Source organism: Balaenoptera physalus (assembly GCF_965194825.1).
Source record: "Balaenoptera physalus genome assembly, chromosome: 1".
In the NCBI taxonomy this organism is placed as follows: domain Eukaryota; kingdom Metazoa; phylum Chordata; class Mammalia; order Artiodactyla; family Balaenopteridae; genus Balaenoptera; species Balaenoptera physalus.
The window spans coordinates 74,348,672-74,365,151 of NC_138882.1; the positions used below are offsets into that span (position 1 = coordinate 74,348,672).

At 42.1% G+C, this 16,480-nt stretch overlaps 2 protein-coding genes across 4 annotated transcripts in view; one reads left to right on the forward strand and one right to left on the reverse strand.

Moving 5' to 3' along the window:
* The window catches only part of ALDH9A1 (aldehyde dehydrogenase 9 family member A1), a 28,435-nt gene extending 20,751 nt beyond the window's left edge, over nt 1–7,684 (forward strand). Inside the window, exons 9-11 of the mRNA XM_082472290.1 lie at nt 2,099–2,240; nt 5,210–5,322; nt 6,936–7,684. Coding sequence (XP_082328416.1) covers nt 2,099–2,240; nt 5,210–5,322; nt 6,936–7,030 — 350 coding nt within the window. The 3' untranslated portion in view covers nt 7,031–7,684. The remainder of the gene's footprint in view (nt 1–2,098; nt 2,241–5,209; nt 5,323–6,935) is intronic.
* The window catches only part of LOC309638699 (uncharacterized protein), a 65,955-nt gene extending 52,766 nt beyond the window's left edge, over nt 1–13,189 (reverse strand). Inside the window, exons 1-4 of one of the 3 annotated variants that reach the window (XM_082414982.1) lie at nt 10,870–13,189; nt 8,600–8,675; nt 8,079–8,194; nt 7,682–7,964 (exon numbers count right to left, since the gene is read on the reverse strand). In XM_082414982.1, the coding sequence (XP_082271108.1) occupies nt 7,944–7,964; nt 8,079–8,194; nt 8,600–8,675; nt 10,870–10,977 (321 nt within the window). In that variant the 5' untranslated portion in view covers nt 10,978–13,189 and the 3' untranslated portion in view covers nt 7,682–7,943. The other 2 variants (XM_082414983.1, XR_014251250.1) reach the window with 2 other exon arrangements.
* Nucleotides 13,190–16,480: the final 3,291 nt, after the last annotated feature.

Below are 16,480 nucleotides of genomic sequence, written 5' to 3' on the forward strand. Positions count from 1 at the left end.
TTCTACAGAGAACATGTATTTTACAATTAGGAAAAAAAATATTTTTAAACAAACTGTGAACCTATGCAAAGGACAGGGAGCTGACTACCTTAACTTCATTCTAGTGATTCTGAAAGCCTTGTTTGTCATCTACAGCATCAATATCACTTGGAAAACTTGTTAAAAATGCAGATTTCTGGTCCCTGCCCTAGACCCCCAAATGTCACTTTCAGGGCCCAGGACCTTGAGATCTGCACGTTAATAAGTCCTCAGTTCATTTTTACGCATGTTGAAGTTTGAGAATGACTCCAGAGCCTCAATCTTTAGATTCATTTACTTGAGATTTGGGGCTAGAGTATAATGAGTGTTATATGTGGGGCAGGAACCTTTTCTTTTCTCATAACATCAACTGCCGCTTTATCCCCTCATCTCTTTTGACTCTCCAATATAGAATGCGTTGCACACAGAGCCGTACTGTGTTATCAACCTGTGTAAGACAAACTGTATTCTGGGGCTGTTGGGTAATGAATTGTCTTGAGTAATTTAATATTCTGGCTAACAGTTTCCCTAAAAATTGTATGTGGCTTAGTAATTTTCGAAGATTTAGATTATAATAAACTATCCTTAAACACAACCTAAAATTATTTAATATACCTTTGAAGATAGTTTAGGTGTCCCCAGAGTACAGTGTAACGTACAGACGACCAGAGTGCTGTTCTTACTTTGTATGCACAAGCTCTGATTCACCTCTTATGAGATTTTAGAGTCCTCCTCTTTGTAGGTATGTGAGAAGTTGGTTTTTAGCTTTGGCTAGTGCAAAGCTGGTGTTTAAAGTAGGGTTCTCAAGCTGTATTTCTGCCTCCACATTGTTTACATGTATCACACAACCTTACAAACATATCTCACTCCATGCGTGGTTGCCAGCATTGTGGTGAGCTGTTCTTCAGCCAGAGTGCGGATAAAAGCACCACTGTCTTGAGGATCAGTGGGGTTCAGTATTTCACATCTAAATATATGAGCTTCTTTAGACATATATGCATATTTTAAAATGTCAAGTGCGAATTTAATCTTTTTAGGGAATTAACCACTTAAAAACTTAAGTACATTTTCATATAAAATGAACACTCCTTCAGTTATTTCTAAGTTATTATTTTTTTTGCATTGTATTTTCTTTTTTAAAAATATTATTTCTCATTCTAATCATATCAGAGTCATTAAGATAATGTGAAAAAATATAAAAAATGTTAGTCATGTGTACATTTTAACAGAAATTGAGAGGATATATACAGTTTGTATCTTTTTCAGTGAGTGTTAATCATGAGCATTTACTTACTAAATTTTCTTCAAAAACATTACTTTTTTTTTTTTAGTAATCATTTTAATTCATTTGGAGTGCATCCTATATACACACACACACACACACATACACACACCCCGTTTTTTTTGTTTTTTTGTTTTTTTATTTTGGCTGCGCTGAGTCTTTGTTGCCGTGCATGGGCTTCTTTAGTTGTGGCACATGGGCTTCTGTAGTTGTGGCATGCGGCTCCAGGGCACGCAGGCTCACTAGTTGGGGCGCGTGAGCTCTCTAGTTGTGGCACGTGGGCTTAGTTGCCCTGCGGCATGTGGGATCTTAGTTCCCCAACCAGGGATCGAACCCGCGTCCTCTGCATTGGAAGGCAGATTCTTAACACTGAACCAACAGGGAAGTCTCCAAAACATTACTTTTTGAGGCTTCATAGAAATTCATCATTGGGTTGTGTACCATTCACGTGATCATCCCATCTGTTTTGGATGTCTAGTTTGTTGCTTCTAGTTTTGACTGTCACAGGAATGTTGTGATGGAAGTCCTTGTATGTACATCCTTGTCCACCTCCTTAGCTATTTCCTTGTGATGAATTCAAAAAAGTAGATTTAGAATGAATACAGAGGCCATGGCTCCTTAATACGTAGTGTTAAATCATCATGCAGAAAGGATGCTCGGATTTATATTCACACTGAAAATGTCACATTGAAATTTCTCTAAAGCTGTGTATTCACTGTTTACTGTGAACAGGAAATTTTAACGTGCCAGAAATAATCATTCCTTCGCTGATGTTTGGTTTTTTAATAATGTTTGCAGCTAATTGTAGAGATGACATGACCTGTGTGAAAGAAGAGATCTTTGGACCGGTTATGTCCATTTTATCATTTGACACTGAAGCTGAGGTTCTGGAAAGAGCCAATGATACCGCTTTCGGACTAGCAGCTGGTGTCTTCACCAGGTAGGTGGGGCAGGACACCCCAAATGGCTTTGAAGAAATGGGGCTGCAGTGTCTTCTTAGATATGTAATTGATCTTATTCCCTCACTGGAGTTTGCCCTCACTGCATTTTCATCAGCACTTTCTGTTTGCTTCAGCTAAAGTCAAAAGATGGCAAAGTAGCATTTCACAGTTAGCCCTGAATGGCCAGAGAACCCTAGTGTTGAGTTTAAATTAGCTATTAGCTTTATTGATGAAAATTCTATCCTTTTTTCATTCATACATTGAATAAATATTTAAGTTTCTGATCTATGTAAAGCATCATGTTAGGTGCCTATTAAAAACATGTATGTCAAGGAATTTAGAAATCCATAAGCATATAAATACTGGGCAGTATTTTTCAAAGCCGTGATTTTTAGCATTATAGTAGTCCCTAAATTAGAATGCATTGTAACACATGTGGGCCTTTTTTCTATTGTGTATTTAGGGTGCTATTTCCAATTTTAACTATTGTAAGTTATGTTGGGATTAATATCTTTGTACATAAACTTTAACCACTATAAGAAAAACAAAAAGTGATTTCGGAGAAATATTTCTTAGAAAATGCTTGCAGATTGCTTGTTTATGTACAAACTCTGATTAGTCTTTGGCAGTAGTAGGCAGTTTTCTAAGACTGTTTACACTTGGGATTATGCTATTTCTTTAGTGATACACAAGGTAATTATTTTTTGTAGTTTTGTGGTCAGGAACGTGGGATGGAAGACCCAAGTCTCCCTTGAAGACCTGATGTAATAGCTTCTTTTTGAGTTCTGAAGAAAAAAGTGAGGAGCTACTTTTTTTTTTTTTTAAATAGACTTTATATTTTAGAGCACTTTTAGGTTCACTGCAAAACTGACTGGAAGTACAGAGATTTCCCAACTACCCCAGCCCCACACATGCATAGTCTCCCCCATGATCCACATCCCCCACCAGAGTGGAACAGTTGTTAGAATTGATGAAGCTACATGAACACATCTTTATCACCCAAAGACTATAGTCCACGTTAGGGTTCACTCTTGGTGTGCATTCTATGGGTTTGGACAAATGTATAATAACTTGTACTCACTGTTGTAGTATCATACAGAGTAGTTTCACTGCCCTAAAAGTCCTCTCTGAGGAGCTGCTTTTTTGTTTGCTTGTTTTGTTTTGTTTTTTTGGGCTGCGCCTCACAGCTTATGGGATCTTAGTTCCCCGACCAGGGATTGAACCCAGGCCCTTGACAGTGAAAGCACAGAGTCTTAACCACTGGACCGCCAGGGAATTCCCAGGAGCTGCTTTTTTTTTTTGGTATATATATGTATATTTTTAAATATTTATTTATTTATTTATTTGGTTGTGCCGGGTCTTAGTTGTGCACGTGGGCTCCTTAGTTGTGGCAGGCGGGCTCTTTAGTTGTGGCATGTGAACTCTTAGTTGCAGCATGCGTGTGGGATCTAGTTTCCTGACCAGGGATCGAACCCAGGCCCCCCGCATTGGGAGCGTGGAGTCTTAACCACTGCACCACCAGGGAAGTACCAGGAGCTGCTTTTTTTGATTTGAGGATTGAGTGGGATAAGTCTCTCCTCTTGCTTTGCTTCGCCACCAAAATACAGACAAAGGCCAGTTACAAAGGGGGGTAACTCCTTTTTTTTTTTTTTTTTTTAAAAAAAAACAGCTTTGTTGGGATAATTCATGTACCAAACAATTCACCTATTTAAATTGTACAATTCAGTAGTTTTTAGTATATTTACAGATTGTACAACTGTCATTATAATCTAATTTTAGAACATTTTCTTCATTCTAAGAACAATAACAGTTACTCTGCATTTTCCCCTCCCCCCAGTTCCTGGCAACCACTGATCTACTTTGTCTTTATAGATTTGCGTATTTTGAATATTTTACATAGATGAAATCATACAGTATGTGACCTTTCACGACTGGCTTCTTTCACTTAGTTCATCTACTGGCTTCTTCTCAAAGTTCATTTATTGTTATAGTATGTATCACTACTTTATTCCTTTCTACTACTGAGTAATATTCTGTTGTATGGATATATCACATTTTGTTTATTCATTGACCCATTGATAGACATTTGGGCTGTTTCTACTTTTTGGCTATTATGAATAATGCTCCTATGAGCATTCATATATGAGTCTTTGTGTGGATATTTGTATATTTCATTTCTGGTATATACCCAGGAGTGGAATTGCTGGATCCTATGGTGACTCTGTGTTTAACTATTTGAGGAACTGCTAAACTGTTTTCCAAAGTGGCAGTACCATTTTACATTCCCATCAGCAATGTATAAGGGTTCCAGTTTCTCCACATCCTAGCCAGCAATTGTTATTGTCGGTTCTCTTGATTTTAGCCATCCTAGCGGTTGTGCAATGGTGTCTTGTATCAGTTTTGATTTGCATTTCTGTGAGTTGTTTTTTTACTTTCCTGATAGTCTCATTTGCAGCACAAAATTTTAAAATTTGGTCAGTGTAATTATTCTATTTTTTCTTTATCTGTTACTTCTGCTGTCATGTCTAAGAAGATTGTATCTAACCGAAGGTCATGAAGATTTATTCCTGTTTGCTTCAAAGAGTTCTGTGGTTTTCACTCTGACATTTTAGGTCAGTGACCCATTTGAGTTAATTTTTGTGTGTAGTGTAAGAAAGGGATCTTCCTTCATTCTTTTGCGTATGTATATCCAGTTGTTCTAGCACTATTTGTTGAAAAGACTATTTTCCCCCATTGAATTGTTTTGGCACCCTTGTTGCTGCTACTTACTTTGTACATGCGTTTGGATGAGACTATAAAATTCAAATCCTTATCTATTTTGCATGGATGGTGTAAGATTGTAAAACACATTTTGAAGAAACAAGAATTTGGCAATGTTTTGAGACCCTTAGAAGTGACAGTCTAACTTTTCCTGTTAAGGTTGTAGCAAAAGAAACAATGAATAACCAATGCATTTTTTCCTTCATAGGGACATCCAGCGTGCCCACAGAGTGGTGGCTGAGCTTCAGGCTGGAATGTGCTTCATTAACAACTATAATGTCAGCCCAGTGGAGTTGCCCTTTGGTGGATATAAGAAGTCAGGTGAGGATCTGGGAACTGTGAAAGCAAACCCCCGTCTCTAGAGACACTGGTCATAATTCAGTCCTTATGGAACAGGTTCCTAAACCTGTGTGTGTATCAGAATCACCTGGAAAAGTATATGAATTCCTGGTCCTCCCCAGGCCCACTGTATGCGTCTCTGGGAATGGAAGCTGAGCATCTTTATTTTTTCCAAAAGCTCTCCAGAAGTCTTTGATGTGTAGACTGGATTGTGAACAGCTGACATACATCTTAGAAAGGTTTATCTCATGGGTGGGATTACTTTTTCCTCACAGTCTGTGATTGCCATTAAGTGTAAAACCACCCCTAGGCGTTCTAACCATGGCAAGTTTGTAAATCTAGTCTGTTAGGAGATTTGAGGCATCAGGAACATAGCCATTACTTTGAGGTTCTTTCTTTGGAGTTTGTTGCTGATTTCACCAATTCTGTATGAAAATTGGTTTGGACTTTGTAGGTGCACCATTCTAAGAGTCTGACCCCTAGTCTCCTGGCAGATATTTATGGCCATCACAGTGTTGGCAAACATATAAACATGGATGAATGATGATGAGATGGTGGGTGTTAATTTGACAGTTTTATGTGGTATTGCATTTGGTATCATTCTGGCATTCTCTAGTCATACTTCACTAGTCATTCTTGTCCCTGTGGGTACCTGGAGGAGCTGTAACACAGACGTAAATGCAGGGTAGGAACCAAGGCTCTGTTTTATTAATTAATAACCCTCAGTTTGTTTAGAATCTGCAGCTTTGGCCTCAGTGGGGCCTCTGAGGCCAGCTTTCCCTTCCCTAAACCTGAATCTTTGGATCAGTGCCCATGGATATGCCTCCATGAGATGAGAGGGACAGAAAGCTGGCCTAACATGCCCAATGGGCTCCGTGCTGAGAGGATTTGGAAAGGAACAAAAGGCAGAGTGAGGCCTTAGCAGGGCCATTGTGTATGTCCCATTTGGAATGATGCCCCCTGGAGATGTGCATTTTTGGAGACTGGGCCTTGCTCTTAGGATGCAGAGCCTGCCTCAGTCTGGGGTAGGGGACACAAGGAAGGCTGTCCTTTTAGCACGTAACCTCATGTACTAGTGATTGGCAGTGTCTTGGCTTTGAGTAACCTGAGAGCCAAAAGGGTCCACTCCCCACATGAGTGGACAGAGTGTAAATAGTAGGTGCTCTTACAGATTTAGTATAAGAGAAGGTTAATAAGCCTATTATGTAGAGTTAAGTTTTAAGTTAGCACTGACTTTCAAAGGCATCAGGTTGATTGATAATTGTAGAGAATGCTCTAATGCTTGATAAGAAAGTCTGAACATTTTTAGACCTTAGTCTAGAAGAGTAGATACTAGAAGTTAATAGAAGAGTAGATACTAGAAGTTAAGAGTCATACTGGTAAGAAATGGAACCTAAATATTTCCCCACCCCCAAAGTCTAGTGTGTCCCTTTTCCCGCGTCTAGCTCCACAGCTAATACATGCAGTTGAGGACTTGATCCCAGAATTTCTTGGCCCTGCGCTCTTCCCCAGCCCTGGGAGCAGTGCCTGTTTCTGCAGGTCGCTGTGGCTGGATTACCGCAATGGCTCACCCTCACCCTTTCTCTTCCTTTCAGGGTTTGGCAGAGAGAATGGCCGTGTGACAATTGAATATTATTCACAACTAAAGACTGTGTGCGTGGAGATGGGTGACGTGGAGTCTGCTTTTTGAAAAAGTGCAGTGAAGCCAGTGAACACGGCCAGGCCTGGGAATAACGAGAACCAGCTCTCTTGACCGCGGCCGTGCAGCCACCTACCAGTTTAGATCCAGAATGTTGGCCATTCAGGATAAGAGAATGGTTCAGTGTTACTCTCCATCGCTCAATCAGTTTCCTAAGTGAAAATGTGCGTAAGTGCCTTTTAGATGCTAATCAAGAAAGCTGTGATTTTCCTTAAAGCAAATTTCTCTGAAATCTTTGAGAGCCACTAGCACACTACTGGAGAACAGGGGGAGGGACCAGGATTGTTCTTCCACAGAGCCGACCCACTGACAGGTTCATTCTCTAGCTTGCTTTAAAGAACCCGTGCCTTTAGAGGTTCCTGGGGGAATCAGCAGAGATTTCTGCTCCTTGACATTTTTAAAGACATGGCCCCTTGTCATTCCATTCAGAAGGCTGGCAGTCGGGAGAGAGGGCTTGGCTAATAGACGGGTCAGTTTGATGTGAATGCTGACTGGCCAGAGCCAGCGCTGCGAGGATGGGGGAAACCGGCTCCAGTCCTTGAGTTACAGCTTGCTCTCTTATGACAGAAGAGTTTCCATTTAAACGTAGAGATTATTTGTAATCCACTGCAGTATACTGATACTAAATAAATCACACCGTCAGTCCTTTCAGTGTCATGTTTTGAAGCTATACACATCTCAGGGTTATAGGAGGACACAGGATAGGGCTAAAGTTAAACATTTAAGGCAGAAGATTTGACCTTCTTTGCAGTGAGTACACATGGGCAGGCTTCTGTTGCTGTAATGAACTTTCAGTGGCCCATTCAGACTTCTGGGCTCCATGTTCTTCCCAGCCCAGATAAACAGGGCCTGTCCGTAAAGGGCTGTCAGATCATGGTGACTTCTCAGACTGTTGCAGTGATCCTCATCTTGCCCTCTTATCTCCCTTTCAGGGGAATAATTTAGATTTAATAGTGGTATTAGGGTTCTCCAGAGAAACAGAACCAATAGAATAGAACAAATACGTATAAGAGAAGATTTCTTATAGGAATTGGCTTACGTGATTATGGCGGCTGCGAAGGCCCACAATCTGCTCTCCACAAGCTGGAGATCCAGGAAAGCTGGTGGTATGATTCAGTCCACGTCCCGAGGCCTGAGAACCAGGAGTGCTGCTGTCTGAGGGCAGAAGATGGATGTCTCAGCTCAAGCAGAGAGAGTGAATTTGCCCTTCTTCTGCCTTTTTGTTCTATTTGGGCCCTGAATGGATTGGATGATTCTCACCACATGGGGAGGGCCATCTGCGTTACTCAGTTCACCAGTTCAAATGCTGATCTCTTCTGGAAACACCCTCATAGACATACCCAGGCATCCCATCGCCCAGTCAGGCTGACATGTAAAATTAATCATCACAGTAGCTAAGAGGTAAGGGATGATTCTTGATACTGGGCCTGCATCTGATTATCTATTATGATGGGTAAAAACTGTAGTTAGAGGATGAGAACAATTGAATCAGCCTCTCTTGGTGGATATTCGCACAGCGGGCACATATATGATACCGAGCAAGGCCAACAATGATCTCACCCTGGGTCTTCGGGGGTCCTTGTGTGACTTCCACAGTAGGAGCCGCCTGGGAGAAGACAAGGTTCTGGCAGTTCCTCTGAAGAGAAAACAGCGAGGGAAAGGGAACCAACATTTGAATACTCCCTGCGATCCATCTGCTACTTCCCTTCTCATTGACTACTCACACTAAACATGAGGAAGTTGTTAGCCCCAATTTTCAGATGAAGAAGCTGAGAATTGGAGAAGTCTGGACCACAGCCAAGTCAGTAAGTTGAAGAGTAGAGTTCCAATCCAGCTATGTGGGACTTCAACTCTTATGCTTTCTGCTCTCCTTCCCCGATTCCTAGACCTTAACTCATTGTATTCATTTCGTATGACTGCTGTAACAAATTACCACAAATGTGGGGACTTCAAAACAACACATTTATTATCTCGTAGTTCTGGAGGTCAGAAGTCCAAAATGGTTTCACTGGGCAAAAACCAGGGTGTTGGCAGGGCATGCTCCCTCTGTAGGCTCTAGGAGAGAATCTTTGCCCTCCTTTTCCAGTCTCTAGAGCTGCATTCTGTGGCTCATGGCTCCTCCTCTTTGTTTAGCAGCAACAGCTTAGCATCAAGTCTCTCTGCTTCCATTGCCTTCTTCCTCTGTGTAGTCAGATCTCCCTCTGCTTCCCTCTTATGTGGACACTTATGATAGCATTGAGGGCCCACCAGATGGTCCATAATAATCTCTTATCTCAAGATCCTTAACTTAATCATATCTGCAAAGTCTCCTTTTGCCATATAAATATTCACAGGTCCCGAAACTTAAGATGTGACATAGCTGGTGGGGAGCATTATGCAGCCTACCACACCCAGCATGGTCCAGAGTGTGTTCCAGGATGTCATCAGCTATCGTACTTCACAGATTTACCTGAACAAAGATTCTTGTTTGTTAATGAAGCATCTTAGGAGAGTAATAATATGTACAAAAGGCACTTAAGGAAACATGATTTAACCAAGAGGCCAGGCCTTCCTTTGATTTGGAAGAAGTTGTATCATCTAGTTAAATTCTCCTGGAGTCTCCTTTTTCTCTTACTAGTATTTTTTTTTTTTTAATATTTATTTATTTGGCTCCGCCAGGTCTTTAGTTGCAGCATGCAGGATCTTCACTGGGGTGTGCAGGATCTTTAGTTGTGGCGTGCAAACTCTTAGTTGTGGCATGAAGGCTCTTAGTTGTGGCATGTGGGATCTAGATCCCTGACCAGGGATCGAACCCTGGCCCCCTGCATTGGGAGCGTGGAGTCTTACCCACTGGACCACCCAGGAAGTCCCTCTACTAGTATTTTGATTTAAGCAGAAGGTACCCTTCTTTTTCCTTCTCCCATCTAATATTATCTCCCAGAGGTAACTACTGTTAACATTTGGGTGCATATGTTTCCTAGGATTTTCTTAAAAGTAATAACTGCCAACTAACCCTGTATCCTGATGAGGCCACGTGTAAATTTATTCAACTCATGTCCTTTTATATGCATTTTAAGATTTATTTGGTTGACAGCTTACTGTGCTACAGCATCATTTAACTGCTACTGATAGAAATGGTTTTGGAATTGTATTAATGAGAGAAAGAAGAAAACCAAGACCCATGTTGGCTTACTCCTTTGCAGTAGCTGAGTCCTGATCTCTGGCTTGGCTTTTCTGTGACTCCAAACAGAGGCAGTCTCTCACTTCGGCAGGTTTTTTTCAGACAAAAGGTGGCCACTGGGTCCCTTCTTTCCTCCTGCTGCTCTTTATTTGTTACACCTTCTATCCTCTTGCTGCCTAAGGCAAGAATCTGGCAGAAGGAAGGTGGGCTACAGTTTACTGACACCCTCCCCGGAAGTCATCCACGAGGAGCTTCCGGAGAAGGGGGGCAACCCTGAGTTCCTTGCCTGCTTCTTACAATGGCAGAGTCTCCACCCTAGCTTCTCTGAAGTGCCTAGTTCTGAGTTTGGCTTTCCTCAGAAGTAAAAATGATTCCTTGGTTTTTCTTATACCTAAAGACCTATCTTTGTATTTCTTTTTACAGTGTGAGGGGGAATAAAATCAGCAAAGGGGAAAGAGGAGACCAAGCCTTAGCAGTTAAATGATGCTGTGAAAAACTGTCAGAAAGTCAGATCAGCAGTGAGCAATCTCTTCAGAGTAAATCAGCATTCCTCATGCTCTTGCTTAAGGCCCTACTGCGGCTTTTAGTTCAGTTAGAACACAGTCCAGACTCCTCACCGTGACCACCACTGCCCTTCTCTGATCCCCCCTCTGTCACTCTCCCTGTTCACCTGAGCGTTATCCTGCCAGGCCTGTTCTTGCCTCAGCAGCCTCTTCCCCAGAGAGCATGTTTCTCCAGATCTTCGCCTGTAGGCTCCTGAAAGCCGAAAACTAAACATTCACCTCCTGAAATCTGCAGTTGCTGCACACATCCTTATCCCACTACACTGTTTTATTTACTTCAAAGCATTTATCACTGTTTGAGATCACAAGCTTATTATTTCTCCGATTAGAATGGAAACTGTAAAAGCCAGAACTGTCATGCCACTGGGCTCAGAAAATACCTAATGTTTGCGTAAGTGAACGGATTAGAAGGGCTGGGGTAGAGCCTTGGTACTCAAGTGTGGCCCAGGGGCAGCAGCCTGTGCTTGTTTGACCTGTGGAATCTCAGTTCTCACCTCAGGCCTCTGAATCAGAATCTGCATTTTAACAAGATCCCCAGGAGGTTCTTACGCACAATAGTTTGCCAAACACTGGCTTTAGAGCAACGGTTCTCAACTTTGGCCACATGTTTGAAATACCCAGAGAGAGCTTAAAAAATACTGAGATTGTAATTTAATTGATTCGGGGTGTGGGCTGCTCATCTGGATTCTTAAAAGGTCCCTGCTGGGGTGAATTTAGGGGACAGACAAGGTTGAGAACCACTGCTTTACTGCTGTGCTATCCAAGTACAGTAGCCACTAGCCACATTTAGCTATTTAAATACAATTAAAACTAAATAAAAACTCAGGTTTTTAGTTGCTCTCGTCACATTTCAAGTACTCGATGCCACACATGGGTTTTGGTAACTATAGTGGACAGTGCAGTTGAATAATACTTCCATCATGTCAGAAAGTTCTATTGGACAGTGCTGCTCAAGAGAGGGAACTGAGAGCTGTTTTCGACTGAGGAGAGCATCTTTGGAGGCAAGTGATATAGGGATGAAAGGAAAGTGGGGCAAACTCTGGGGGTGTCCTTGGAACATAAGAAGATAACCTAGTTGCTGACTTTTGATGGATGAAGTTTCACCAGCAGGTGGCTCTCCTGCTTCCTGCCACATCTCATGCTGGAACCTGAGCTGGCCCTTGGCCACGGGAGCACCGCGCTAGGTTTGATCCTCAAGAACCTTATACAGTAAGGACAGGTGGAGGTCAAGATGGCGGAATAGAAGGACGTGGAACTCACCTCCTCCCACAAATACATCAAAAATACATCTACATGCGGAACAGTTCTCACAGAATACCTGCTGAACTCTAGCAGAAGATCTCATACAACCAAAGCTGTAAGAAAGATCACCGGGTAGGACAAAAGGAAAAAAAAAAGTAATTAGGACAGCACCTGTGCCCCTGGGAGGGAGCTGTGAAAGAGGAAAAGTTCCTTCACTCTGGGAAGCCCCTTCAGTGGCTGGGAGATCAGCCGGAACAGAAAGGGAGCTTCAGAGGCTCGGAGGGCAGTGCAGTAGCTGCATCGTGGTAGGCAGAAAAAAGAGAGACCTACACAGACAGTCCTGGCCACGGGCAAACTAAATAATGCAGAAGAATGAATAAGTGATCTGGAAGATAAAATAATTGAAATCACCCAGTCAGAACAGCAGACAGACAAATGAAAAAAAATGAAAGCAGTATATGATACCTATGGGATAATATAAAGTGAGCCAATCTATACATAATAGGGATCCCAGAAGGAGAAAAAGGGGATCAAAAATGTACTTGAAGAAATTTTGGTGGAAAACTTCCCAAACCTAAAGAAGAAAACAGATATCCAGGTATAGGAAGCACAGAAGGTCCCAAACAAGATGAACCCAAACTGACCTACACCAAGACATCTAATAATTAAAATGGCAAAAGTTAAAGCAGGCATCCTGAAGACAGCAAGAGAAAAACAGAGGGAATCTCCATAAGGCTATCAGCTGGTTTCTCTACAGAAACATTGCAGGCCAGAAGGGAGTGGCAAGATACATTCAAAGTCCTGAAAGGGAAATATCTGCAACCTAGGATACTCCACCAGGGAGAGTATCATTTACAATAGAAGGAGTGTTGAGCTGCACCCCGCAGGCCTACAAGCCTTGTACTTGCCCATCCTTGAGACCAAAGAAAGATCCTGGAGTCAGTGATAGAGACCTCAGTGGTTTAATGGGTGGTGGATCTTTCATGTCTGAAGCGAGATCCTGGAACGACACCCCGCCATGTGTGGCAGACAGTGGGTAGGACATGGCAGCAGTCTTTGTTCCTGGGGCGAGGGCGAGGCTACCAGTTATAGGGGGAATTGAGGTCAGGTTGGCTCATCAATTACCAGGGAAACTAGCAGAGGGGCACGCCCCTCACTACCCCATGAATAAGTTATCATGGAGATATTCTGTCATGTGAGTAGGGTGTAGGTGAAGCAGGCACTGGTTGAGCAGAGGATGTGCAGAGAGCAGCCATCTTGGTGGCCTGATCATACACTCCACCCCTACATACCTTGCACGACCCTCACCATCTTGGTCTGCCCCTCTTCTGTGATATCCCTGGGGTCAGGTATGTAGGGGGGCACTGCAAACAGATGCCACAAATACAGATGGCAGCAGCCAAAGAGCATCAAGAGTAAGATACCTAGTGGGCTAAGAACAGTCATTTGCCAGAATGTGGGCAAATTTTGGAGCCAAGCGCTTACTGGGGTAATGGAGAGGGAGTCAATAGCAGCAGTGCCCTGTCTGGTTATAAGGAAGGTAAGGTCAACCCTGTTTTTCACAAATCCCGAGCAACCCCTATGAGGAGGAGAAGGCCCCGGCTCTAAAAAATACATTCTGGTGGAGTTAGCAGTTACCCCATGTTTTGTTAGGGGTGGACGCATTAGGTCTTTCCAAACAAAAAACAGTTAATCACACTAGTTGGACTTGTGTGTCCAGAAGCCAGCCTATTCCACTCCACACAGCATAGCCTGGGGGGGGCTCATGGGCAGTCAAAGTGTATGATGTGTTACATGGTAATGTTTACCGACAGGGTCCTTCTGACGTACTGGCATGTGGGACAGGAAGATGGGAAGGGTCTTCCCCCACCCCTCCCCCCACCCCGCCACTGTCAGTTGTCTCCACATGGTCACATTAGCCAGGTCGATTTTTCATGGATATCCAGAGGAAGACAACAACGGCATCTTGCTGTTGCCATTAACCCAGCAATTAGACTCTTTTCTCAGTGAGGTTATTGTTGCTGCTCAGTCCTCGAATAGATTTCCTCCACTCAGGCTAGGGACAAAATGTAAGACACCTAACAGGCACAACACAGGGAAGATCATGACCATTAAGCAAAATACAAGCCATATCCGTATTCTGAGATAATACCAACCACACCTGCCTGTCGTTTTTGTCCAGGTCTGTAATATAGTTCAGAAAACAAGTCTTCAGGAATACAGGAATGTGTCCAAAAATCACACCTACAGTGGCCACCTAGGCTCCTCCAAACTGGCTGTGGTGGAATTCCTCAGAAGTCTCAGACTGAATTCCCAAAAGGCCTCTCAAGGCCAGGAAAGCCATACCAAGGCCTGCCATCAACTCTGCCTCGGTGGAGTCCCCTCTTGTAGAAGTCCCCCAAATATTGAGATTCCTGCACATGCCAGAAGACAGTCTTTCCAATTCACCTGCCTGGAACCCAAGAGTCTCCAATTTCTGGAGGGACCAGGCAGAGAGAAAAGAAAAATGTTTCAATTTACCCATAGGTATAGTTTACCAAATTGCTGGAAGTCATAACTAACTTGAAGGGAAGGGCTTCCCTATATCTGGAAAATATAGATCAAAACCAGTAATACTCCAGACAAAAACCATAAAAATTATAACCGTATACACCAGTTCACTCAGTAACCAATCCTTTTAACTTTTTATGAAATCATCAGGTTTTCCATTAGCATTCCTTGATTTCTTACCCAGTTCAGCAGTATGAGCTGAAACTTATGAGACCTGTACTTGGCAAAAAGTCCTTCCTATGAATCTTCTTGAAGATGAAGCACTTTTTGCAAAAGCATCAGAGTACAACAATAATTGTCTATAAATGACAGAAGACTTAAAAAGGTACAGTTAAATACCTGATTACAATGTAATCAATAAAGAAACTTGGTTACAATAACTAGAATTATGACTGATTATAATCTTAACCCTTAAAAACCTTAATCTCTGTCAAAAACCAAGGAGTAAGTAATTGTGAACTTTTTTTATACCAGCATTTCCTGATTGGAAAACTTACGCTTTAGTCTTCCTCTCCTAAGAAGGCAAAGGTAGGTAAACTTAGACCCACCCAGCAATTAATGTTCCAATATTTTATCCTATTTGAAATGACCCAGATAGTCAATGAATTCTCTTCATTTAGTTTCAAGTTGCCAAAATCTGGAGAGACTATTTTAGATAGACATTCCCAAAACATAGTAATTCCTAGAGAGTTTGTCCCAAATCTCTTATCTCATTTACATTTCCTTAAAGTTTCATTATATCAAGTTCTTTTCTTTTTTTAAATTAATTAATTAATTAATTTTTGGCTGCATTGGGTCTTCACTGATGTGCGCAGACTTTCTCTAGTGGTAAGCGAGGGCTACTCTTCGTTGTGGTGCATGGGCTTCTCATTGTGGTGGCTTCTCTTGTGGAGCATGGACTCTAGGCGCACGGGCTTCAGCAGTTGTGGCACGTGGGCTCAGTAGTTGTGGCTCGTGGGCTCCAGAGGGCAGGCTCAGTAGTTGTGGTGCACTGGCTTAGTTGCTTCACGGCACGTGGGATCTTCCCGGACCAGGGCTCGAACCTGTGTCCCCTGCATTGGCAGGCGAATTCTTAACCACTGCGCCACCAGGGAAGTCCCCAAGTTATTTTCCTTGCTGACAAATTTGCAACAGATATATTAAGGTTTTATTTGACCTCTCATAAACCTAGGTACAACAGAAGTATTATACTTAACACTGATGACTCTAAAGACATATCTATATTAATCAAACCAACAAGCTTAAGTAGTTTCAATAGCAGATATCAATTCAGTACTGAATATTTCCCAGATCATGTGAACCTGAAATTCATTCTGGACAGTTTCTTTTATCTTTCTGAGAATTTATATAAGTGCTTAATTTCTTTTAAGCCAATTAAACAGAGCTCATGCACAAACCAATCTTCGCCATGCCATTTGGAGACAGTGATACATCATATTTATAAGGTACACATAGACATACATATATCTATATAGACACAGAGACCTCACAGTTTTCCTGCTAGAGTTTGAGGGTCTCTTTTTCCCCCTTCACTCTCAGGTAGATTATTTATGTCTCAAAGGCACAGGAAGAGAAATACCATTTCCTTCTAGAAAGCTAATTTCCTCTAATGGCATATGCAAAAAACAGTTTTAGAATGTCAAGAGTCCCATCTTGGACATTTTCAGGGAATTTTTTCAGTTTCTGAATAGCCAATTCAGTTTAAACAAACGATAGTGATAGACAGTAGTACATATCATTCACTCACATTCATATCCATCACTTTCAGAGGAACATGAATCAGCATTCAAGTTACCAGGACCCCCTAACAAGGGTCAAAATCAGGGAGAGACAACAGGATTTGGACTCATATACTGGGGCACTCATGCACACACCCAAGAGTAAAGCCAAACCAATTACAAAAGGCTCATTTTGATACAATAGCAG